The 25,353-nt window shown below is 51.8% G+C and overlaps 3 protein-coding genes across 4 annotated transcripts in view; 2 read left to right on the top strand and 1 right to left on the bottom strand.

Moving 5' to 3' along the window:
- Window positions 1–5,573, bottom strand: part of ACER1 (alkaline ceramidase 1) — a 41,439-nt gene extending 35,866 nt beyond the window's left edge. Inside the window, exon 1 of one of the 2 annotated variants that reach the window (XM_073017056.1) lies at window positions 5,483–5,573. The gene's annotated coding sequence lies outside the window, so the exon portion shown is untranslated. The remainder of the gene's footprint in view (window positions 1–5,482) is intronic. The other variant, XM_073017057.1, reaches the window with a different exon arrangement.
- Window positions 5,574–10,691: 5,118 nt separating this feature from the next.
- Window positions 10,692–19,066, top strand: CLPP (caseinolytic mitochondrial matrix peptidase proteolytic subunit). Its single transcript, XM_007994972.3, has 6 exons — window positions 10,692–10,939; window positions 11,037–11,108; window positions 11,574–11,670; window positions 13,470–13,657; window positions 14,984–15,089; window positions 18,701–19,066. The coding sequence occupies exons 1-6, from the start codon at window positions 10,742–10,744 to the stop codon at window positions 18,871–18,873; spliced, it is 834 nt and encodes a 277-aa protein (XP_007993163.1). The 5' UTR covers window positions 10,692–10,741; the 3' UTR covers window positions 18,874–19,066.
- A 4,005-nt stretch (window positions 19,067–23,071) lies between these two features.
- On the top strand, window positions 23,072–25,342 carry ALKBH7 (alkB homolog 7). Its single transcript, XM_007994971.3, has 4 exons — window positions 23,072–23,359; window positions 24,542–24,715; window positions 24,804–24,928; window positions 25,122–25,342. Exons 1-4 carry the CDS (start codon window positions 23,156–23,158, stop codon window positions 25,282–25,284), a joined length of 666 nt encoding a protein of 221 aa, XP_007993162.3. The 5' UTR covers window positions 23,072–23,155; the 3' UTR covers window positions 25,285–25,342.
- Window positions 25,343–25,353: the final 11 nt, after the last annotated feature.

The following is a 25,353-nucleotide window of genomic DNA, read 5'->3' as shown; positions in this document are numbered from 1 at the left end:
CTTGAATCCAGGAGGCAGAGGTTGCAGTGAGCCGAGATTGCGCCACAGAAACTCCAGCCTGGGTGACAGAGCGAGACTCTGTCTATAAATAAATAAATAAATATAAAACAAAATAAAACCCAAACAATACACTGGTTGCAGTTGCCAACGCCTGGCCTAGATTCTACAATTAACATTTTGTTCTATTTGTTCAATCACATAGCTGTTAATATATCCATACTTTCATCTCGTCATCACTCCATTTTATTTATTTATTTATTTTAATTATTTAATTATTATTATTATTGGAAACGGGGTCTCCCTGTATTGCCCAGGCTGCTTTCAGACTCCCAGCCTCAAGTGATCCTCCCACCTCAGCCTCCCAAGCTGCTGGGGTTCCAGGCGTGAGCCACGGAGCCTGGCCATCACATTATCTTCCGAGGTAGGCTAATTCCATGGCTTTCCGGAAGAAGGGTTGCCACATAAAATACAGGACACCCAGTTAAATCAGAATTTCAGATAAATGAGGGATAAGTGTTTAGCATAAATATGTTCCAAATATTGCATAAGATCGGATTATCCTCAAAATTATTCTTCATGTGTCTGAAATTCAAATTTAAATGAGCCTCCTGTATTTTTAGGTGCTAAATCTGGAAACTCTAATCTGGAAGTATCTCTTCAACTGAGTCTGTCTCATTCCTTCCTCCAAAAAAGAGTTTGAAAAAAGTTTTCATTAAGTGGCATTATGTCATTTCTATTGCCTCCTCTACCAAAATCCAGTAACCTCAAATGGATACTCTGAGGTTAACCTTTTATTTCACTCATTCTTTCCTCCTCCTCCTCCTCCTCCTCCTCCTCCTCCTCCTTCCCTCCTCCTCCTGGGCGACAGAGCGAGACTTCGTCTGGAAAAAAAAAAAGAACATTAAAGACTGAGCCCTGGAGCTCTCCAAGACAGAAGGGTCTCTTAAAGGACCAATCTGATGAGACGGAAAAAATCTTTCATCACAAAGAAAACATCCATTTACAGGGGACTAGTTAACTAAATTATGGGTTTTGATATCATGGACATGGAATGCTCCACAGGCATTTTAAAAAAAAAAAAAGATGACAAAAGTTCTGAGTCACCATTTGGATTCTCCAGAACAGATCCTGAGAAATAATTTGGGGTGTGAGATTTTTATTGGGAATCACAGTTGTCAAAGAAAGAAGCAGAGCAGGCCGGGCACGGTGGCTCATGCCTGTAATCCCAGCACTTTGGGAGGCTGAGGCGAGTGGATCATGAGGTCAGGAGTTTGACACCAGTCTGGCCAATGTGGTGAAAACCCGTCTCTACCAAAAATATAAAAATTAGCTGGGTATGGTGACGGGTACCTGCAGTCCCAGCTACTCTGGAGACTGAGGCAGAAAAATCGCTTGAACCTGGGAGGTGGAGGTTGCAGTGAGCTGAGATAGCACCACGGCACTCCAGCCTGAGCAACAGAGTGAGACGCTATCTCAAAAAAAAAAAAAAAAGAAGAAGAAGAAGAAGCAGGGCTGGGTTTGGTGGCTCACGCCTGTAATCCCAGTGCTTTGGGAAGCAGAGGCAGGTGGATAGCTTGAGCCTAGAGTTTGAGATCAGCCTGGGCAACATACGGAGCCTCAATCTCTTCAAAATAAAAGAAAGAAAGAGAGAGAGAGAAGAAAGGAAAGGAGGGAGGGAAGGAAGGAGGGAGGGAGGGAGTGAGACAGGGAGGGAGGCCAGACAGGACTGGGCAAAGGGAGAAGTTAAAGTGGTATTGAGCATGGACAAAGCCTTGGCTAATCAGCGAGGGACTCTAGAGCCAGCGCGCCCCATCAGAGCATCCCACGTGAAGTCAGAATACCTAGACCTTTATTCTTCTGCCTTGCCCAGTCACTGGCTGTGGGCTGCCCTGGGACAGATGGGGCTTTGAGAGAAGTGGCTCTCTGCACCTGAAGGTGACCCTAAACATGGAAGCCGGAGGTTTCTGCTCACCATACATCCCTTGGCTGGTCAGCAACTCCCTCCTTGAAAGGGGATCTGGGCGCCGGGCATGGTGGCTCATGCCTGTAATCCCAATACTTTGGGAAACTGAGGTGGAACAAACACTTGACCCCAGGAGTTCAAGACAAGCTCAGGCAACATAGCAAGACCTCGTTTCTACCAAAAATACAAAAAGTAGCCCAGTGTGGTGGTGCATGCCTGTGATCCCAGCTACTCTGGAGGCTAAGGCAGGAGGATCGCTTGAGCCCAGGAGGTTGAGGCTGCAATGAGCCATGATTGCACTATCGCACTCCAGCCTAGGCGACAAAGTAAGACCCTGCCCTGTGTCAAAAGAAAAAGGAAAGAAGGGAAAGGAAGGAGAGGGGAGGGAAAGGGAGGGGACGGGAGGGGCGAGGAGGGGAGGGGCCGGGCACGGTGGCTCACGCCCACATTCCCAGCACTTTAGGAGGCCGAGGCGGGTGGATCACAAGGTCAAGAGATCGAGATCATCTTGGCCAACATGGTGAAATCCTGTCTCTACTAAACATACAAAAATTAGCTGGGCATGGTGGCACACGCCTGTAATCCCAGGTACTTGGGAGGCTGAGGCAGGAGAATCGCTTGAACCCGGGAGGCGGAGGTTGCACTGAGCCGAGATCGTGCCATTGCACTCAGCCTGGGCGACAGAGCAAGACTCCGTCTCAAAACAAAGACATAAAATAAAATAAAAGATGAGAAAAGGAAGAAGGAAGGAAGGAAGGAAGGAAGGAAGGAAGGAAGGAAGGAAGGAAGGAAGGAAGGAAGGAAGGAGGGAGGGAGGGAGGGAGGGAGGGAGGGAAGAAGGGAGGGAGGGAAGGAAGGAAGGAAGGAAGGAAGGAAGGAAGGAAAGGAAGGAAGGAAAAGAAAGAAAGAAGATGTGGGAGCTGCAGAAGGAAAACTCCGTGAAAGCAGGGATTGTTATCTGTTTTTCTTTGCATTTGCTTGCTTTGTTTTATAGGAATAAAAACATCAGGAGCTGTACCCCAATGCTGTGTACATAGTAAATGCTCAGTAAATATCAATGGAATAAATAAACAAATTTCCCAGCTCCTCTGCAGCCAGGTGTGGCCATGTGAATAGATCCTAGCCAATAGAAACTTTGTGTGACATAATCACCCTGCCAACTCTGGATGCCAACCTCGACTGTGACTGGGAGAGAGAGACATGTCTATCTTATCTAAGTCTTTGGTATTTCTCTCCCTCACAATCATACTTAACCATGTAATTAAACCAGTGAAGGCACTCAATAAATATGAGTTACAGGCCAGGCGCGGTGGCTCACGCCTATAATCCCAGCACTTTGGGAGGCCGAGGCGGGCGGATCATGAGGTCAAGAGATCGAGACCATCCTGGCCAACACGGTGAAACCCTGTCTCTACTAAAAATACAAAAAATTAACCGGGCATGATGGTGGGCACCTGTAGTTCCAGCTACTCGGGAGGCTGAGGCAGGAGAATCGCTTGAAGCTGGGAGGCGGGGGTTGCAGTGAGGATCGCACTCCATTGCACTCCAGCCTGGGCAAGAAGAGTGAAACTCCGTCTCAAAAATAATAATAAATAAATAAGAGTTGTATTCCATACTATGGATGCTTGATAATTTGGTTTAAAATTTCGCCAGGCACAGTGGCTCATGCCTGTAATCCCAGCACTTTGAGAGGCCGAGGCAGGAGGATCATTTGAGACCAGGAGTTTTGAGTTCTGCCTGGACAACATAGCAAGACCCTGCCCTTACCAAAAAAAAAAAAAACTTAGCCGGGTGTATTGGCGTGCACCTGTGGTCCCAGCTACTCAGGAGGCTGATGCAAGAGGATCGCTTGAGCCTGGGAGGTCAAGGCTGCAGTGAGCCATGATTGGGCTACTGCACTCCAGCCTGGGTGACAGAGTGCGATGCTATCTCCAAAAATTAAATAATAAACTAGTTTTAAAATTCAAGCCATTTAAGTCGTCCCCTCTTACGAGGCATTTATTTGCAATTCTTTGCTAATATGGGTATGATAGACTGTCTCCAGAGATAGTTGCCATCACTTTCCATCCTGTTATGCCCCTGCCACTCCTCCCCTGAGTCTATTTCATTTCCTCTTCCCCTTGAATTTGGGTTGGGCCATGTGACTTGCTCTGACCAATGGAATGTGGCGGAAGAGCTACCATGTGGCTTCCAAGCCGAGCATTTAAGAAGACAAGTAGGCTGGGCGCGGTGGCTCACGCCTGTAATCCCAGCACTCTGAGAGGCCGAGGCAGGCGGATCACGAGGTCAGGAGATCGAGACCATCCTGGCTAACATGGTGAAAACCCGTCTCTACTAAAAATACAAAAAACTAGCCGGGTGAGGTGGCGGCCGCCTGTAGTCCCAGCTACTCAGGAGGCTGAGGCAGGAGAATGGCGTGAACCCTGGAGGCAGAGCTTGCAGTGAGCCGAGATGGCGCCACCGCACTCCAGCCTGGGCGACAGAGCGAGACTCTGCCTCAAAAAAAAAAAAAAAGAAGACAAGTAGCTTTTGCTAACTCTCTCTGAAGTCAGTTGCCATATGAGGAACAAAGACCACCATACTGTGAGGGAGCCCAAGCAGCCACGTGGAGAGAGAAGGACTCACTGGGGCTCCAGATATGTGAGTGGAGAATGTTCCTTGTGGATGTTCCAGCCCCAGGAAATCCTAGCTGAGCCCAGTCCAGATTCTCAAATTATGAGAAATGATAAACTGTGGTTGTTTCAAACTCCTAAGTTTAGGAGTGGTTTGTTACACAGCATTAACTAACTGAAACACAGGTGATGAACAACTCTGCCATAAGCAACTTTGTGGTCAAATCTTAGTGCACAAGTGCACACCTTTGATCATTTCCTAAAAACAAATGACTAGAAGTGGGTTCTGTGAATTTGAAATTTGGTGTCAACTTGATTCCCAGAGAAGCTGTAGGGCAAAGTCCATGAGCCATTTATTGACGCATCCATTCATCCACAGCCTCTTCAACACTGAGAGTTTCCTTTTCTTTTCCTAATTTTCCATTTCTATCATTTCAATAGGCCCATTTGCATTCATTCCAGAGAAGGTAACAGCGATGACAGCTTCTCTCTCATCATGGAGTGATAACCAAAAACCAGTAGGGCAGGTTGATTTGCAGCCAAGAGCCAAAATACTCATTCATTTAGAACTTACTGAGCAAGGTTTAGAGGAACAAAAACATTAAATATTTATAGAGTCCAGGTGTGCTGGCTCACGCCTGTAATCCCAGCACCGAGAGGCCAAGGCATGAGGATCATTTGAGGTCATGAGTTCAATATCAGCTTGGACAACAACATAAGAGAAATTCTGTCTCTACAAAAACAAAAACAAAAATTAGCTGGGTGTGCTGGCTTGCACCTGTAGTCTCAGCGACTTAGCAAGCTAAGGTGGGAGGACTGCTTGAACCCAGGAGGTCAAGGCTGCAGAGAGCCATGTTCACGCCATTGTACTCTAGTCTGAGTGACAAAGCAAGGGAGACAAACTCACCTTCAACTCCTTCGCTGTGTCGGCATCCCAGCACTTTGGGAGGCCGAGGTAAGAGGGTTGCTTGAGACCAGCCTGGACAGCATAGTGAGGCTCTGCCTCTACAAAATAAAAATAAATAAAGTTGTTTTTTTTTTTTTCATCTATTTCAGATCACTATCCACTTTCATCTAAATCGTGGTTCTTGGCCAGGTACAGTGGCTCACACCTATATTCCCAGCACTTTGGGAGGCAGAGGCAGGTGGATCACCTGAGGTCAGGACTTCGAGACCAGCCTGACCAACATGGTGAAACTCCGTCTCTACTAAAAATACAAAATTAGCCGGGCGTGGTGGCACATGCATCTATTCTCAGCTACTTGGGAGGTTGAGGCAGGAGAATCACTTGAACTGGCAAGGGGGAGGCTGCAGTGAGCTCAGATCATACCATTGCACAACGGCCTGGGCAGCAAGAGTGAAACCCCGTCTCATAAAATAAAATGAAATGAAATAAAATAAAATAAATCGTGGTTCTCAGGCCAGCTGTGATGGCTCACACCTGTAATCTCAGCACTTTGGGAGGCTGAGGCGGGTGGATCACCTGAGGTCAGGAGTTTGAGAACAGCCTGTCCAACACGGTGAAACCCCATCTCTACTAAAAATACAAAACTTAGCCAGGCATGGTGGTACATGCCTGTAGTCCCAACTACTTGGGAGTGTCAGGCAGGAGAATCGCTTGAACCCGAGAGGTGGAGGTTGCAGTGAGCCAAGATCACACCACTGCACCCTAGCCTGGACGCCAGAGCGAGAAACCGTCTCAAAAAAAAAAAAAAAAAATAAGTAAATAAATAAATAAATTGTGATTATCAGCTGGGAGCGACTCTGCCCCCTGGGGGATACTTGGCAAATGTCTGAGACACTTTTTATCGTTAGGGGAGCATTTTTTTTTTAATTGATGGGGGTAGGGGTGGGGGTGCTCCTGCTATCCAGTGGGTGAAGGCCAGGGATGCTGCTCAGCACCCTACAGTGGCCTGGGTGGCCTTTTGTCCTCTCAAAGAATTCTCCAACTCAGATTTTCAATCGTGCCAAGGTTGAAAATCCCTACTTTAAGTGAAATGCAATAGAATAGGATTAAATAGAATAGAAAATATCAAAGGACATTGCTCAAATAATAAGTTTCATTTCATAAGACTTTTGTATTTTTGTGTACTCAGACACTATATTAGATACGTTTCTCCTTGTGAGCCCGAACCAAAAAGCTTTAATGGACTGAGTGCAGCGGCACACGCCTGTAATCCCAGCACTTTGGGAAGCCAAGGCAGGAGGATTGCTCGAGCTCAGGAATTTGAGACCAGCCTGAGCAACATATTGATACCTTGTCTCTGCAAAAAAAAAAAAAAAAAAAAAAAAAAAAAACCACTTTAAAAACATTAGCAGGCCCTGTTGGCGTGTGCCTGTGGTCCCAGCTACTTGGTAGGCTGAGGTTGGGAGGATTTACCTGAGTCCAGAAGTTTGAGGCAGCAGTGAGCTATGCACCAGAGCCAAACAAGATAGCAGAATGTTCTGCAAATAGAAAAAGAAACAAATGGGCCGGGCGCGGTGGCTCACGCCTGTAATCCCAGCACTTTGGGAGGCCGAGATGGGCGGATCACGAGGTCAGGAGATCGAGACCATCCTGACTAACACGGTGAAACCCCGTCTCTACTAAAAATACAAAAACTAGCCGGGCGAGGTGGCGGGCGCCTGTAGTCCCAGCCACACGGGAGGCTGAGGCAGGAGAATGGCGTGAACCCAGGAGGCGGAGCTTGCAGTGAGTGGAGATCGTGCCACTGCACTCCAGCCTGGCAGACAGAGCGAGACTCCGTCTCAAAAAAAAAAAAAAAGAAAAAAAAAAAGAAAAAGAAACAAATGAATTAATGCGATTGTTTATGATGGCAGTCACACCAAAATAAAAATTAAACAAGGCAAATGTTCTAGAGTGCCTGGGATATTAGCAAAGCTGTTCAGGGAAGGCTTCTCTCGGGGAGGACATTTGAACTGAGATTTTTTTCTTTTTTCTTTTTCTTTTTTTGAGATGGAGTCTCACTTTGTCGCCCAGGCTGGAGTGCAATGGCGTAATCTTGGCTCACTGCAACTTCCGCCTCCCAGGATCAAGTGATACTCCTGCCTCGGTCTCCCAAGTAGCTGGGACTACAGGCACGGGCCACCGTGCCTGGCTAATTTTTGTGTTTTTAGTAGACACGGGGGTTTCACCCTGTTGGTCAGGTTGGTCTCGAACTCCTGACCTCAGGTTATCTGTCTGCCTCGGCCTCCCAAAGTGCTGGGATTACAGCCATGAGCCACTGTGCCCGGCCGTGAGTTGAGATTTACATGTTGGAAGAAGCCAGGACTCCAAGCAGAGTAAAGCAAAGGCTTTGTGGCTGGACTGAGCTTGGTGTGTTTGGGGCATGAAAAGCGGACCAGGGTAGGGAAGGAGATAAGGGGAGTTGGCAGTGGGGATGGGAAACCGTGGTTCAATTCAGCTTTCTCAGCTGAGCTCGGTTGCTCACACCTGTGATCCGAAGACTTTGGGAGGCCGAGGCGGGTGAATCACTTGAGGTCAGGAGTTGCAGACTAGTCTGGCCAACATGGTCAAACCCTGTCTCTACTAAAAACACAAAAGTTAGCTGATGAGTTAGCGTGATGGTGGGTGCTACCCGGGAGGCCAAGGCCCGAGAATCGCTTGAACCCGAGAGGCGGAGGCTGCAGTGAGCCAAGATCGCTTCACTGCACTCCAGCCTGGATGACAGAGCGAGAGACCCCGTCTTATTAAAAAAAAAAAAAAAAGAAAGAAAAATTGGCTTTCTTGGGGATCTCTTAGAGTGAAGAATGAAGAAGAGACAGTGCGTCACAGTGACATGGGCGAAACTGGAGTACCTGTTAGGGAGCTATTAACAATGAAGAAAGTGAAAAGCAGTTGCAATGCAGAGAAATGAAGCTGATTAAACAAAGGAAGACAGGGAGGGCATCTAACATCTAAGAGGACCTCGCCACCCCACGTCAGAGGTTGGGCAGGCAGGGGGTGCGGGGCAGCGTCCGGAGGAGTGGAGGAATGGCTGCAGGGATGGTGGCAGCTGCTGTCCTGGCCCTTCTCCCCAGGGCGGGGGCAGGAGCTGGGGCCCCGGGGGAACCGGCCCGGCAGGGCCACCCACCTGACTCACAGCAGAAACTGGGACAGCGGCTGTAATCCCAGCTACTTGGGAGGGTGAGTCAGGAGAATCACTTGAACCCAGGAGGCAGAGGACGCAGCGAGCCAAGATTACGCCACTGCACTCCAGCCTGGGCATTAAGAGCAAAAGTCCATCTCAAAAACAAAACAAAACAAAACAAAACAAAACGAATCACAGCAGACTCCTGAAGTGGATTTTGATGTATAAGAAGGAGTCTACCAAGCAGTAAGTGGTAGACTTTTTTTTTTTTTTTTTTTTTTTTTTTTTTGGTGACAGAGCGAGACCCTGACTCAAAACAGAAAAAGAGTCTATCGGCCGGGCGCGGTGGCTCATGCCTGTAATCCCAGCACTTTGGGAGGCAGAGGCGGGTGGATCCTGAGGTCAAGAGATCCAGACCATCCTGGCCAACATGGTGAAATCCCATCTCTACTAAAAAAAAATACCTCCTACCTCCTCAATCCCAGCTGGAAATAAAAGTAAGATTCCAGACTTCTGCCCAACACTCTTGAGCCCAAATGCCAGCTCTCCACCTTGAGGCCCTGTCTGCCAGCGTTGGCTGCTATGTAGGCTTTCTGCTTTGTGAACCTGCAAGACATTCGCCTAACTCTGTCACCTTCAACTCCTTCCCTCTGTCTTACTCCTGATTCTACGGAACTGGGAGTGTCGGTGTCCCCTTCTATCTCCCCATCGGACTGGAGTACCCTCGAGGTTACAGAGGGCACAAAATTATTCTTATCTAGGGTACCCAGCATCAAGTTTAAGAGTCTAGTGTCCCAGTACTTGGGAGGCCAAGGCAGGAGAATGGCGTGAACCCAGGAAGCGGAGCTTGCAGTGAGCCAAGATTGTGCCACTACACTCCAGGCTGGGCGACAGAGCGAGACTCCGTCTCAAAAAAGAGAGGGAAAAAAAAAAAAAAAAGTCCAGTGGTCGGGCATAGTGGCTCATGCCTGTAATACCAACACTTTCAGAGGCAGAGGTGGGCAGATCACCTGAGGTCAGGAGTTCGAGACTAGCCTGACCAACATGAAGAAACCCCGTTTTTACTAAAAATACAAAGTTAGCTGGGCGTGGTGGTGCATGTCTGTAATCCCAGCTACTTGGGAGGCTGAGGCAGGAAAATCACTTGAACCTGGGAGGCGGAGATTGCAGTGAGCCAAGATCGTGCCATTGCACTCCAGCCTGGGCAACAAGAGCAAAACTCCGTCTCAAAAGAAAAAACAGTCCAGCACAGCTCGGTATGATGGTTCATGCCTGTAATCCCAGCAGTTTGGGTGGCTGCGGCAGGAGGATCACTTAAGTCCAGGAGTTCAAGACCAGTCTGGGCAACATAGGGAGACCCTGTCTCTACAAAAAAATTTAAAGTTAGCTAGGCATGGTGGCATGTGCCTGTAGTCCTAGCTACTTGGGAGGCTGAAGTGGGAGGATAGCTTGAGCCCAGAGGTTCAAGGCTGCAGTGAGCTCTGATCACAGCACTGTGCTCCAGCCTGGGTGACAGAGCAAGACCCTGACTCAAAACAAAAAGAGTCTACCGGCCGGGCGTGGTAGCTCATGCCTGTAATCCCAGCACTTTGGGAGGCCGAGGTGGGAGGATCACGAGCTCAGGAGTTCAAGACCAGCCTGGCCAACATGGTGAAACCCCATCTCTACTAAAAATACAAAAATTAGCCGGGTGTGGTGGTGTGTGCCTGTAATCCCAGCTACTGGGGCAGCTGAGCCAGGAGAATGGCTTGAATCCAGGAGGCAGAGGTTGCAGTGAGCCAAGATCGCGCCACTGCACTCCAGCCTGGGTGACAGAGCAAGACTTCGTCTCAAAAAAAGAGAAAAAAGAAAACGAAGACGAATTGGTTGGTAAGAGGACTCGAACTGTAGACTCTAAAGCTTCTCCAGCCCCGCCCACTCTATTTACTTCACTGGCTCCTCCCTTTCAGGTTCCGATCCTAGCCCCGCCCCACCCTTAACGGCGCCCGCCCACACTCCCGGAAGTGGGCGGCCTACCGAGCGTGCGCCTAGGCGCAAAGCACGCCGGAAGTTGTAGTTCCGCCATCGGACGGAAGCCGAACGGGGCGTGTGGAGGGATGTGGCCCGCAATATTAGTTGGGGGGGCCCGGGTGGCGGCAGGCAGGTACCCCGCGCTGGGGCCTCGCCTCGCCGCTCACTTTCCAGCGCAGCGGCCGCCGCAACGGACACCCCAAAACGGCCTGGCCCTGCAGCGGAGCCTGCACGCGACGGCGGCCCGGGCTCTCCCGCTCATTCCCATCGTGGTGGAGCAGACGGTACGGCGGCCGGGCGGGGACACGGCCCGGGGACTCAGGGCTGGGTGGCGATCGGTGGGCTGCCCGCGACCCCTCACCTACATCTTTCTACCCCCAGGGTCGCGGCGAGCGCGCCTATGACATCTACTCGCGGCTGCTGCGGGAGCGCATCGTGTGCGTCATGGGCCCGGTGAGCGCGCCGGGACCCTCCCCAGGACTCTCCCAAGCGCCTGCCCAGACCCCCTGCGCCCCTCCTTCCCTGGCCCCAGACTTTCTTTCCCCAGGCTCCGCTCCCCTTCCAACCCCCTTCCCTCTCCTTCTGACTCCCCTCCTGGCTCCCGGTCTCCCCACCGGCTCCTCACCTCTTCCCCTCTGCTCCTCGCCTCTTGAGCTCCCACTGCCTTCCTGACACCTGGCACCGCTCTTCTCATTACTCTCCCCAGCCGTTCTGACCCTTTCCTTTCCTGTGTCCTGAGCCCCACCTGGGTCCTAGCCACTACTCTCTCCCCATCCGCTTCTGGGTCCTAAATTCTTCCCCACCCCTTTTATTTGGGCCCTGGTCCCCCTTCCTGGTTCTCTGACCCATCCCCAGCAGCCTTAAAACTCTCTCTCCCCACCCCGAATCTGGGAACACCCCTACCCTCTCCACCTGCAGATCGATGACAGCGTTGCCAGCCTTGTTATCGCACAGCTCCTCTTCCTGCAGTCCGAGAGCAACAAGAAGCCCATCCACATGTACATCAACAGCCCTGGTGAGTAGGGGCTTTCCTAGGTGCCAGGGGCGCTCGTCAGGGCGCACGGGTGACTCAGGGGACCAGAATCCCGGGTCAGGGATGTTCTCTCTCTGGGAAAGGGTGCAGAGCGTCAGAGTTCCAGAAGTGGCTTGAAACCGCCAAAAGGTGCCTGTTGCTGGCTTTTGAGCCTCGGTTCACAAGTCAGGATGTGGCCTCTTTGATCCTGCACATACTGGTCTGCCAACCTGACCCGGCTGACATTTAAAAATTGTAAATTAAAAAAAAAAAAAATTGTAGATTTTAGGCCGGGCACGATAGCTCTCACCTGTAATCTCAACACTTTGGGAGGCTGAGGTGGGCGAATTGCTTGAGCTCAGGAGTTCAAGACCAGCCTGGGTAACATAGTGAGAGCCCATCTCTACAAAAAAAGTACAAAGATGTGGCGCGTGCCTGTAGTCCCAGCAACTCGGGAGGCTGAGGGAGAAGGATCACTTGAGCCCAGGAGGTCGGGGGCTGTAGTGAGCCCGTCTCAAATATAATAATAATAATTGATAGATTTTCCCCTCCCCCAAAAAAGTAGTCAATTTGGATTGAGCACTTACAATTGAGGCTTTTTTTTTTTTTTTTTGAGACGGAGTCTTGCTCTGTCACCGAGGCTGGAGTGCAGGGTCGCAGTCTCGGCTCACTGCAATCTCTGCCTCCTGGGTTCAAGCGATTCTCCAGCTTCAGCCTCGCAAGTAGCTGGGAATTACAGGCGTGTGTCACCATGCCCATCAAATTTTTTGTATTTAGTAGAGATGAGGTTTCACCATGTTGGCCAGGCTGGTCTCGAACTCCTGAGCTCAAGTGATCCACCCACCTCGGCCTCCCAAAGTGCTGGGATTACAGGCATGAGCCACCACGCCTGGCCTGATTTCTAGTTTCTCTTGGAAATTTAGTAGATCTGGTCCCATGGGTCCACTGGCACATGTGGCAAGAGTCAGCATACTGTAAAGCAAGCACTCTCCCTTTTGCCTGCACCTGGCCCGTGTCACCTGTTTTTGTCATCTCCCACGGCCAGACTCTGTCTCAAAAAAAAAAAAAAAAAAATTAACCGGGCATGGTGGCGTACTTGTAATCCAGCTACTCGGGAGGCTAAGGCAGGAGAATTGCATGAACCTGAGAGGTGGAGATTGCAGTGAGCCAAGATCACACCACTGCACTCCAGCCTGGGTGAGAGTGAGACTCTGTCTCAAAAAAAAAATATATATATATATATATATATATATGTATATTTGGCTGCTTCTGGCTAGGCGTGGTGGCTCACATCTGTAATCCCAACACTTTGGAAGGATCACTTGAGCCCAGGAGTTCGAGACCAGCCTAGGCAACATAGTGAAACCCAGTCTTAATTTTTCTTTTTTTCTTTTTTTTTGGAGATGGAGTCTCGCTTTGTTGCCCAGGCTGGAGTGCAGTGGCGCGATATCGGCTCACTTCAAGCTCCGCCTCCCAGGTTCACGCCATTCTCCTGCCTCAGCCTCCTGAGTAGCTGGGACTACGGGCGCCCACCACCACGCCCGGCTAATTTTTTGTATTTTTAGTAGAGACAGGGTTTCACCATGTTAGCCAGGATGGTCTCGATCTCCTGACCTCGTGATCCACCTGCCTCCGCCTCCCAAAGTGCTGGGATTATAGGCGGGAGCCACCGCGCCCGGCGGTCTTAATTTTTAAAAAAGGAAGGAGGCTGCATCTGTTCCGCCCTCCCCAGGGTTAGGAGATGAAATAGGAAAAGGGTCGGGGGAGCTGGTCCAGCCCCTCACTTGCTCCCCTACTCACAGGTGGTGTGGTGACCGCGGGCCTGGCCATCTACGACACAATGCAGTACATCCTCAACCCTATCTGCACCTGGTGCGTGGGCCAGGCTGCCAGCATGGGCTCCCTGCTTCTCGCTGCCGGCAGCCCAGGCATGCGCCACTCGCTCCCCAACTCCCGTATCATGATCCACCAGCCCTCAGGAGGCGCCCGGGTGAGTGCCAGACACACGAGCTGCTGTCAGGATTCAGGACACAGTCTAGACAGAAGAACTGACTGGGCGGAAGTCAGGTGTGGGAGTGGATGGCTTAAAATGTGCAGGCAGTGCTGGGTGTGGTGGCTCAGACCTGTAATCCTAGTACTTTGGGAGACAGAGGTGGGAGGATCATGTGAGCTCAGGAGTTCGAGGCCAGCCAGGGGAACATAATGAGACCTCGTCTCTATTTAGAAAAAAAAAAAAAAGGCCCAGCATGGTGGCTCACGCCTGTAAATCTCAGCACTTTGGGAAGCTAGAGCAGGTGGATCATTTGAGGTCAGGAATTCGAGACCAGCCTGGCCAACATGGTGAAATCTCGTCTCTACTAAAAATACAAAAATTAGCTGGGTGTGGTGGTGCGCACCTGTAATCCCAGCTAATTCGGGAGGCTGAGGCGAGAGAATCGCTTGAACCCAGGAGGTGGAAGTTGCAGTGAACTGAGATGGCGCCACTGCACTCAAGCCTGGATGACAGAGCAAGACTCTGTCTCACAACAAAGAAAAAAAAAGAAAGTACACTCAGGAGTTGTTTGCTATCTCTTAAGAATTAGCTTCAGCCGGGCACAGTGGCTCACATATGTAATCCCAGCACTTTGGGAGGCCAAGGCAGGAGGATCACTTGAGGCCAAGAATTTAAGACCAGCCTGAGCAGTGGTGAGACCCCATCTCTACCAAAAATTTTAAAATGACTCAGGCGTGGTTATGCTTGCCTCTGGTCCCAGCTACTCAGGAGGCTGAGGTGGGAGGATTGAGCCTGAGAGGTCAGGGCTACAATGAGCTGTCTTGCACCACTGCAGTCCAGCCCTAGGGACAGAGGAAGACCCTGTCTCAAAAAAAAAAAAAAAAAAAAAGCAAGACTACAACAGGGCATGATGGCTCATGTCTTTAATCCCAGCACTTTGGGAGGCTGAGACGGGAGGATCACTTGAGGCCAGGAGTTTGAGACCAGTCTGGGCAACCTAGCAAGACCCCATCTCTTAAAAAAAAAAAAAAAAAAAAAAAAGGTTTAGCTAATGCAAGACAGAGAGACACTGTTCCTCCCAGTCTGCAAGGCTTCAGATGCAGAAAATAAGAAAACATACTTAATCCAGTCAGAAAGCCTTCCTGGTGGTGGGTGGCAAGATTGAAGGAGGATATCAGGGGATTTACACAACCCCAACCCACCAACCTCAAACCAGAAGCCCAAAGCCCAGGGAGGGCTCCTGAGTACCACCTCCAACCTCCCTGTGAGGGGCTGACACTGATGCCAACCTTTACCCCCTCACTTCCCTTGGACGTCCCTCAGGGCCAAGCCACAGACATTGCCATCCAGGCAGAGGAGATCATGAAGCTCAAGAAGCAACTCTATAACATCTATGCCAAGCACACCAAACAGAGCCTGCAGGTGATCGGTGAGCACCCTCCTTTATTTCATCCTGGTCCACGCACAGGCGGACTAGGTGTTGTTCTAAGCCAGGGCTTCTCCAACTGGGCCCTGTGGACTTTCAGGGCTGGATCATTCTCTGGGATGGGACCATCCCGGGCACTGCAGGATGTGTGGCAGCGTCCCTGGCCTCCACCCACTCCACGTCAGTACCCTTCTCCAACTGTGACAACCAGAAATGTCTCCAGACATCACCAAGTGTTCCCTGCTGGGCAGAATTGCCTCCAGCCAAGAAACGCTGTCCTAAGCCCTTTAAAAATATCCTTGGGCGTGGTGGCTCACGCCTGTAATCCCAGCACTTTAGGATGCCAAGGCAGGTGGATCACTTGAGGCCAGGAGTTCAACACAAGCCTGGGCAACATAGCGAAACCCCATCTGTACTAAAAATATAAAAATTAGCTGACCATGGTGGTGGGGACCTGTAATCCCCACTGCTCTGGAGGCTGAGGCACGAGAATCGCTCGAACCTGGGAGGTGGAGGTTTCAGTGAGCTGAGTTCGCACCACTGCATTCCAGCCTGGGTGACGGAGCAAGACTGTCTCAAAAAATAAAAAAATCAGCTTAGCCAGGTGTGGTGGTACACATTTGTAATCCTAGCACTTTGGGAAGCCAAGGTAGGAGGATCACTTGAGCCCAGGAGTTCGAGTCCAGCCTGGGCAACATAGGGAGACCCCATTTCCGTAGAAAATTTAAAAATTGGGCACAGTGGCTCACGCCTGTAATCCCAGCACTTTGGAAGGCCGAGGCGGGGTGGATCACCTGAGATCAGGAGTTCTAGACTAGCCTGGCCAACATGGTGAAACCCCATCTCAACTAAAAGTACAAAAATTAGCCTGGTCTGGTGGCAGGCGCCTGTAATCCCAGCTACTCGGGGGAGCTGAGGCAGGAAAATCGCTTGAGCTCGGGAGGCGGAGGTTGCAGCGAGCCAAGATTGCCCCATCACACCCCAGCCTGGGGGACAAGAGCGAGACTTTGTCTCAAAAAAAAAAAAAAATTTTTTTTAAAATTAGCCAGGCAGGCCGGGCGCAGTGGCTCAAGCCTGTAATCCCAGCACTTTGGGAGGCTGAGATGGGCGGATCACGAGGTCAGGAGATCGAGACCATCCTGGCTAACATGGTGAAACCCCGTCTCTACTAAAAATACAAAAAATTACCTGGGCGTGGTGGTGGGTGCCTGTAGTCCCAGCTACTCGGGAGGCTGAGGCAGAAGAATGGCGTAAACCCGGGTGGTGGAACTCGCAGTGAGCTGAGATCGGGCCACTGCCCTCCAGCCTGGGCGACAGAGCGAGACTCCGTCTCAAAAAAAAAAAAAAAAATTAGCCAGGCATAGTGGCTCGTGCCTTTAGTCCCCAGCTACTCAGGAGGCTGAGGCGGGAGGATCTGTGGAATATGAGAGTTTGAGGTTACAATGAGCTAATTTTTTTTTTTTTTTGAGACAAGCTGTGGCTCTGTCGCTCAGGCTGGAATGCAGTGGCATGATCTCGGCTCATTGCAACCTCTGCCACCTGGGCTCAAGCAATTCTCCTGACTCAGCCTCCTCAGTAACTGAGACTACAGGGATGCACCACCATGCCTGGCTAATTTTTTGTATTTTTTGTAAAGACGGGATTTCACCATGTTGCCCAGGCTGGTCTCAAACTCGTGGGCTCAAGTGATCCAACTGCCTCAGCCTCCCAAAGTTCTGGGATTACAAGTGTGAGCCACCACGCCCAGCCACAATTTTATTAAAATCAAAAACTGAGGCCAGGTGCGGTGGCTCACACCTGCAATCCCAGCACTTTGGGAGGCTGAAGTGGGAGAATCACTTCAGTTCAGGAGTTCAAGACCAGCCTGGGCAATATAGTGAAACCCCATCTCATAAAAAAAATAGGCCGGGCACGGTGGCTCACACCTGTAATCCCAGCACTTTGGGAGGCTGAGGCAGGTGGATCACCAGGTCAGGAGATTGAGACCATCCTGGCTAACATGGTGAAACCCCTTCTCTACTGAAAATACAAAAAATTAGCTGGGCATGGTGGCGGGCACCTGTAGTCCCAGCTACTCGGGAGGCTGAGACAGGAGAAGGGTGTGAACCCAGGAGGCGGATCTTGCAGTGAGCAGAGATAGCGCCACTGCACTCCAGCCTCGGCGAGAGCGCGAGACTCCCGAGTGTCTCAAAAAAAAAAAAAAAAAGGAAAAAAATTTTGCTGGGCGCCATGGCTCATGCCTGTAATACCAGCACTTTGGGAGGCCGAGGCGGGTGGATCATGAGGTCAGGAGTTCAAGACCAGCCTGACCAACATGGTGAAACCCTGTCTCTACTAAAAATACAAAAATTAGATGGGCATGGTGGTGCGCACCTGTAATCCCAACTACTCAGGAGGCTGAGGCAGGAGAATCGCCTGAACCTGAGAGGCGGAGGTTGCAGTGAGCCGAGATCACACCACTGCACTCCAGCCTGGGCGACAGAGCAAGACCCTGTCTCAAAAAACAAAAAAAAGAAAAAGTGAATGTACCACAGCATCACATATGAATCTTGCAAATATAATGTTGCATGAAAGAAGAATAAACACTCTGTGATTCCATTTATTTAAACCATAAAAACAAGCAGAGCTAATTTATGCTGTTAGAGGAGTGGTTGCTTTGGGGCATGGGGAGGGGGGTAGCAAGGATTCGTGACCGTTGTGGGCCCAAGTAGGGTTTCAGAGGTACTGGCAGTATTCCATCTCTTGGTCTAGGTGCTGGTCCTGTAGGGTATGTTCAGTCCAAAAATCCATCCCACCAGACATTTATGAATCATGCCCTTTCCTGGGTGTATATAATACATCAATAACAATTTTTATTTTATTTTTTTGAGATGGAGTCTTGCTTTGTTACCCAGGCTGGAGGGCAGTGGTGCAGTCTCAGCTCACTGCAACCTCCACCTCCCAGGTTGAAGTGATTCTCGTACCTCAGCCTCCCTAGTAGCTGGGATTACAGGTGTTTGCCACCACACCTGGCTCATTTTTGTATTTTAAGTAGAGACAGAGTTTCACCATGTTGGCCATGCCTCCCAAAGTGCTGGGATTACAAGTGTGAGCTACCGTGCCTGGCCCAGAAACAATTTTTTAAAAAACAAAATTGAAATTGGTATTTTACTGATACCTAGGGGAAACGGAGGCACTGCAGAATGAGGACATATCTCAGTCAGCTTGAGCTGCTTAACAAAACACCACAGACCTCCACAGAGATTTATTTCTTACAGTTCTGGGGGCTGAGACGTCCAAGGTCAGGGTGCCGGCTGATGTGGTTCTCGGTGAGGGCTGTCTTCCTGGCTTGCAGACAGCCGCCTTCTCCCTGTGTCTTCACATGGTGGAGAGAGAACAAGTACACTCGTGTCTCCTCTTACAAGGCCACTAATCCCATCAGGGGGCCCCGACCCCATCTCTCCCTAAAGACCTCCCAAGGACCCCGTCTCCAAATCCCATCCCACTGGGGGTTGGAGCTTCAACATACGAACTTGGGGTGATGGGCACAAACATTCAGGCCAAAACACGAACCAGACCTGGCCCCGGGTCTCTGCTATTACCCTAATGTGTATCACCTCCTGCTTCCCCACCAGAGTCCGCCATGGAGAGGGACCGCTACATGAGCCCCATGGAGGCCCAGGAGTTCGGCATCTTAGACAAGGTTCTGGTTCACCCTCCCCAGGATGGTGAGGATGAGCCCACGCTGGTGCAGAAGGAGCCTGTAGAAGCAGCGCCAGCAGCAGAACCTGTCCCAGCTAGCACCTGAGAGCTGGTCCTCCTCTCCAGAATCACATGAAGGGGCCAGAGGCCAGCCAGACCCCCAGCTGGGCCCTGCTCACCCCTTGCTGCTGGGCCTGGAGGGGCCCCTTGAGGAACTTTTAATTTGCAAGGGCGCCCCCTATGGACGGGGCATTCCAGCTGAGACACTGTGATTTTAAATTAAATCTTTGTGGTCTTTGCGTCTGGGACACCCTCCCTCTCTGCACGACGATGGCATGTACACATCTGTATTTCACAGGCCCCTTGTGTTTTTGTCCTGACCCCAAGAGGTAAGCCATGTCTTCCTTCAGCAGATTCTCCTGATCATATCCTATATTCCAGGCAGTGTTCTTTTGTGAAGAAGACACAAGCAACCATCCTCAAAAGAGCTCCATTCTTGTGGCAGTAGACAGTTATTTAAAAAAAAAAAAAAAAAAAAAAGGCCTGGCCTGGTGGCTCATGCCTGTAATCCCAGCACTTTGGGAGGCCGAGGCGGGTGAATCACAAGGTCAGGAGATCAAGACCGTCCTGGCTAACACGGTGAAACCCCGTCTCTACTAAAAATACAGAAATTAGCCAGGCATGGTGCACTTGTAATCCCAGCTACTCCAGAGGCTGAGGCAGGAGAATTACTTGAACTTAGGAGGCGGAGGTTGCAGTGAGCAGGATCACACCACTGCACTCCAGCCTGGGCAACAAAGCAAGACTCTGTCTCAAAAAAAACAAAAAACACAGGAAAGGTGGCATGCAAGTGTGAGGGTAAGTGTGTTACGGTTTTCTATGGGGTAATCAGGGAAGCCCTCACTGAGAAAGTGGTGTTTAAGCAAAGCCTCAAAGGAGGGGAGGGATGGAACCTGTGTCCAGGCAGAGGACACAGCCAGTGCAAAGGCCCTGTGGCAGGACGGTACCTGGCATGTGAGAGGACCTACGAGGAGGCCCGTGGCTGAGGGAAGGTGGAAGAGATGAGATCAGAAAGTAGAGGTGAAAATTAGCCAGGCATGGTGGTGTGCTTGAACCCGGGAGGCAGAGGTTGCAGTGAGCCAATATCACACCACTGCACTCCAGCCTGGGCAACAGAGTGAGATTCTGTCCAAAAAAAAAAAAAAGTGGAGGTGATTGAGGAGAATAGATTATAAAAGGCCTGACATCTAAAAGGAGGGAGGTGAACCATGGAGGGTTTTGAGGAAAGAAAATAAGGATGACTGTGACTCCTGAGGAGTGCACCCTGGATGGAAACTGGAGAGCAGTTAGGACAGCTGGAGTAATCCAGATGAAAGCTGATGGCAGGCCTGGCCGAGTGGTGAGACAAAGTCAGATTCTAGCTAGGTGGGATGTGACAGAGAGCAGTTTCCCGAAACTCCGAGCTGATGGCCCAAAGCAGGAAGATGGAGACCTGTCACCTGAGATGGGAAGTGTAGGGAAAGGAACAGGCTTGGGGAGGGATCAGGACTTGATTTTGGATATATTATACCTGGTGTTTGTTATGTCCCTCGACATCAGGGTCAAGAGGTTGAAATAAAAATGTAGGCAGCAGGCCGGGCACGGTGGCTCAAGCCTGTAATCCCAGCATTTTGAGAGGCCGAGACGGGCGGATCACGAGGTCAGGAGATCGAGACCATCCTGGCTAACACGATGAAACCCCATCTCTACTAAAAAATACAAAAAACTAGCCGGGCGAGGTGGCCGGCGCCTGTAGTCCCAGCTACTCAGGAGGCTGAGGCAGGAGAATGGCGTGAACCCGGGAGGCGGAGCTTGCAGTGAGCTGAGATCTGGCCACTGCACTCCAGCCTGGGCGACAGAGTGAGACTCCGTCTCAACAACAACAAAAAATGTCGGCAGCATTAGCATGTAGGTTAATTACCAGTCAGACTGAGACCTGGCTATTGGATTCGGTGCTGTGGATGTCACTGGTGGACTTAAATCAGGGCATTTCTGGTACTGTGGGAGCCAAAAGCCAGGCTGGAGTGGATCCAGAAAGAATAGGAGGAAACATCAGACATAGACAAGTCTTTCGAGGAATTACACTATCTCCTCGATAGTGTAGTGATTACTACACTAAGTGGAGCAGGGCGTTGGGGGGCGAATGTAGCCGGAGGGAGAAATGGGGTCAATAGTTTTCAAAATTCAAGCATTCGGAAGGGGGGCGGGCTATGCTTTGCAGTTACAGTGTTGCACTTTGCATTATGGACATGAAAAATACAAGGCTGGGCGCGGTGGCTCAAGCCTGTAATCCCAGCATTTTGGGAGGCCGAGACGGGCGGATCACGAGGTCAGGAGATTGAGACCATCCTGGCTAACATGGTGAAACCCCGTCTCTACTAAAAAATACAAAAAAACTAGCCGGGCGCGGTGGTGGGCGCCTGTAGTCCCGGCTACTCGGGAGGCTGAGGCAGGAGAATGGCGTAAACCCGGGAGGCGGAGCTTGCAGTGAGCTGAGATCTGGCCACTGCACTCCAGCCTGGGCGACAGAGCGAGACACCGTCTCAAAAAAAAAAAGAAAGAAAAATACATACAAAAGTACCCTGAGCTTTGAGAGGCTGAGGGGAGAGGATCTACCTGAACCCAAGTGTTCGAGGCTGCCGTGAGCTACGATCCTGCCCTTGCACTCCAGCCTGGGCAATAGAGGGAGAAAATAATAAAACATTTTATTATTATTCTGTAAAAAATAATAAAAAAAATATAGGCCGGGCATGGTGGCTCACTCCTGTAATCCCAGCACTTTGGGAGGCCAAGGCAGGCGGATCACCTGAGGTCAGGAGTTTGAGACCAGCCTGGCCAATGTGGTGAAACCCCATCTCTACTAAAAATACAAAAATTAGCCAGGCGTGGTGGCAGCTGCCCGTAATCTCAGCTACATGGGAGGCTAAGGCAGGCGAATAGCTTGAACCTGGAAGGCTGAGGTTGCAGTGAGCCAAGACCGCAACATTGCACTCCAGCCTGGGTGGCAAGAGGGAAATTCGGTCTGAAAAACAAAACAAAAAAAGTTGGGCATGGTGGTTTGGTGCCTGTAATCCCAGCTATTTGGGAGGCTGAGGCATGAGAATCACTTAAACCCAGGAGGCAGAGGTTGCAAATCTCCAGGGCCCAAGATCGTGTCACTGTGCTCCAGCCTGGGCAACAGAGTGAGACTGTCTCAAAAATAAATAAAAATAAATATAAACAAAAGTAGAGAAAACAGGGTAATGAGACCCCATGTACTTATCACACCAGTTCAACAATCAATTCACGGTCAAATGTGATTCTTCCCTACCCGACCCCGTCCCTGCCTCCACAGCCTGGATTTATGTGGAAGCAAATCCCAGAGATCTTTTCATCTGTAAATATTTTTTTTTCAGTTTGCATTTGTAAAATACGAGGACTTTTTTTTTCTTTTTTTTTTGATACAGAGTTTTGCTGTGTCACCCAGGCTGGAGTGCAGTGGTTGGATCTTGGTTCACTGCAACCTCCGCCTCCTGGGTTCAAGCAATTCTCCTGCCTCAGCCTCCTGAGTAGTTGGAATTACAGGCGCGCGCGCCACCACGCTCGGCTCATTTTTTGTATTTTTAATAGAGACGGGTTTTCACCATGTTGGCCAGGCTGGTCTCGAACTCCTGACCTCAGGTGATCCACCCGCCTCGGCCTCCCAAAGTGCTGGGATTACAGGCGTGAGCCACCACGCCCGGCCGAGGAATCAAAAAGACAACCATAATGCCATTTTCAAACCTAAAGCAAAGTAATACGGAGACAGAAATGAATGAAGAAGCCTTGCTTTGACCTTTGACCATAAGCCCTAACTCTGAAGAGCTGGCCCCACCACACACATAATCGTGGCCTTAACGTTAGTCCCCTAACCCCGGACCCTTATGTCGGCCTCACTGTACTCTGCCCTTAACCTCTAGCCCTAGTCGACTCCATAACTGTGGCCTTGGCCCCAGTCCCCGTGACCTCCGGACTTCAGACCAGATACTGCCCATATCCCCTTGTGAGGTCTTGGTCAAGCATCACCTGGGTTGTACGTTTTCTCTTTCATCATTAAAAAGGCGGTGCTAAGCTGCAGACAGACTTCCGACTCAGCCAATGGTGTAAGCCAGGCAGGCAGGTGGCGCCCAATAAGCTCAAGAGAGGAGGCGGGTTCTGGAAGGAAGCCAATAGCTTGTGACGGCGAGTCTAGCAGCAACCAATAGACATGAGGGAGAGGCGGGACTCCGAGGGAAGTAAATCGTTGGAGGCGTCTGGCGCAGCCACAGCCAATGACTTTTGGCGGAGGCGTTCCCCAACCCTGGCCTCTCCCATGACCCCGCTCCGGGGCTATGGCCGGGACTGGGCTGCTGGCGCTGCGGACGCTGCCAGGGCCCAGCTGGGTGCGAGGCTCGGGCCCTTCCGTGCTGAGCCGCCTGCGGGACGCGGCCGTGGTGCGGCCTGGCTTCCTGAGCACGGCCGAGGAGGAGACGCTGAGCCGAGAACTGGAGCCCGAGCTGCGCCGCCGCCGCTACGAATACGATCACTGGGACGCGGTGAGACTGGCAGCGCGGGGGGCGAGGGGCGGGGGCTCGTCGGGGGCGCGGCCTGGGGACGTGGAGCACCGGATGGGGCGAGAACACGCTGGGGGCGGTACGTAGAGCGGGGATTTGGAGCGGGGACAGAGGATACGAGCGCCGGGATGGGCCAGGGTTACACTGGGGGCGGTTACAGTGCAGTCTAGCGTTGGGGCGGGGCTACGGTGCTGGGTGGGGCGGGGCAGGGAGTCGGGCGCAGGGATGGGGCGGGGCCACGCTGGGGCGGGGACAAAGACCAGCTCAGGGATGGGGCGGGTACACTCTGGGGGCGGGGACAGGAGTCTAGCGTACGGACGGGGCGTGGCCACGTTGGGGGCGAGGACAGGGGACCTGTGCTGGGATGGGGCGTGGTCACGCTGGGGGGCGGTTACAGCTCAGTCGAGCGTGGGGGCGTGGCTAGGTGGGGGTGGGGCCAGGGAGTCGGGAGTGGGATTGGGGTGCGATTATACGCTGGCAGCGGTAGAGCGTGGCGGTTGGGATTGGGGCGTGGTCAGGTCGTCGTGCGCATGGATGGGGCGGGACCAAGCTTGGGGCGGGGTCCGAGGAGTCAAGAGCATAGATGGGTTGGGGCCATGCTGGGGCTGGGGGCCGGGAAAGTCGTTTAGAGACGGCAGAACCAGGCTGTGAGCGGAGATAGGGGAGACACACATGCTGGGATGGGGCAGGGCCTTGTTGGGGTCGGTAGCTAGAGCAGGGATTTGGGAGCCGGGCTATGGTGGGAGCTGGGCTGAAACTCAGGCTGTGGGAGGGGTGGGACCTGGGGGATGAGGACATTGGGGTCAGGGAGAGCACTTTTGCCATCTGGGACCAAGGTTAGGATCAGAAACGGATGTGGAACCAGATGATGAGAGACAGAGACAGGACACTTGGGTGGGGTCAAGTTGTAGGGAGACTCAGCCAATTGAATATTGGGGCCGGGCCAGCATTGGGGACCTGAAATTGTAGCCTCAGGGTGAGTACTAAGGGCTGAGGTCACACCTAGGTAGGGCCATGGTTGGGGGGCTAGGGGAGTTTGAGTTGAGGGCAGGGTCGAGAGTCACATTAGGGAAACCAGCCCCTTGCCCTGTTTTCTGCCCCTCCATGCCTCCATTTCCTTTTTCCCTCTGGGAGCTCCCAGGCTTGACCAAGCTCTCTGTGCAGGCCATCCACGGCTTCCGAGAGACAGAGAAGTCGCGCTGGTCAGAAGCCAGCCGGGCCATCCTGCAGCGCGTGCAGGCGGCCGCCTTTGGCCCTGGCCAGACCCTGCTCTCCTCCGTGCACGTGCTGGACCTGGAAGCCCACGGCTACATCAAGCCCCACGTGGACAGCATCAAGGTGGGCAGAGGTCTACGCCTTGGCACTCCCAGCCAGGGGGTAGGGAGGCCAGACCAGAGCCTGACCCATCCCCGCGCCCCTTTTGCAGTTCTGCGGGGCCACCATCGCCGGCCTGTCTCTCCTGTCTCCCAGCGTTATGCGGCTGGTGCACACCCAGGACCCGGGGGAGTGGCTGGAACTCTTGCTGGAGCCAGGCTCCCTCTACATCCTTAGGTACCTCCAGCCAGGCAGCTGATTGTGCCATCCACCCCCCCAGTGCCCTGGGTACCCTCCCTCACTCCAGCCCTCCCCAAAGAAGCCCTTACCCCAGGGCCTGTGTGGGAGGCAGCAGGGGGCTGGAATCCAGGTCTGCCTGGAGCAGGGGCTGCCCTCCTTGCACCCAGTCACAGCCTGTTTCCTCCTGCAGGGGCTCAGCCCGTTATGACTTCTCCCATGAGATCCTTCGGGACGAAGAGTCCTTCTTTGGGGAGCGCCGGATTCCCCGGGGCCGGCGCATCTCCGTGATCTGCCGCTCCCTCCCTGAGGGCATGGGGCCAGGGGAGTCTGGACAGCCGCCCCCAGCCTGCTGACCCCCAGCTTTCTACAGACACTGGATTTGTGAATAAAGTTGGGGAATGGACAGCCTAACTGGAATATTG

Source organism: Chlorocebus sabaeus, chromosome 6, assembly GCF_047675955.1.
Source record: "Chlorocebus sabaeus isolate Y175 chromosome 6, mChlSab1.0.hap1, whole genome shotgun sequence".
In the NCBI taxonomy this organism is placed as follows: Eukaryota; Metazoa; Chordata; class Mammalia; order Primates; family Cercopithecidae; genus Chlorocebus; species Chlorocebus sabaeus.
Note: the sequence above shows the minus strand (reverse complement) of the source record. Positions and strands in the feature narration are given on the sequence as shown.

Bases quoted from the DNA above. Each gene is read 5' to 3' on its own strand.
- CLPP (XM_007994972.3), top strand. From the start codon at position 10,742: ATGTGGCCCGCAATATTAGTTGGGGGGGCCCGGGTGGCGGCAGGCAGG. The intron at 11,671-13,469 runs GTGAGTAGGGGC...CCCTACTCACAG, and splicing joins CATGTACATCAACAGCCCTG to GTGGTGTGGTGACCGCGGGC. The intron at 15,090-18,700 runs GTGAGCACCCTC...CTTCCCCACCAG, and splicing joins ACAGAGCCTGCAGGTGATCG to AGTCCGCCATGGAGAGGGAC.
- ALKBH7 (XM_007994971.3), top strand. From the start codon at position 23,156: ATGGCCGGGACTGGGCTGCTGGCGCTGCGGACGCTGCCAGGGCCCAGC. The intron at 24,716-24,803 runs GTGGGCAGAGGT...CCCCTTTTGCAG, and splicing joins CCCACGTGGACAGCATCAAG to TTCTGCGGGGCCACCATCGC. The intron at 24,929-25,121 runs GTACCTCCAGCC...TTCCTCCTGCAG, and splicing joins GGCTCCCTCTACATCCTTAG to GGGCTCAGCCCGTTATGACT.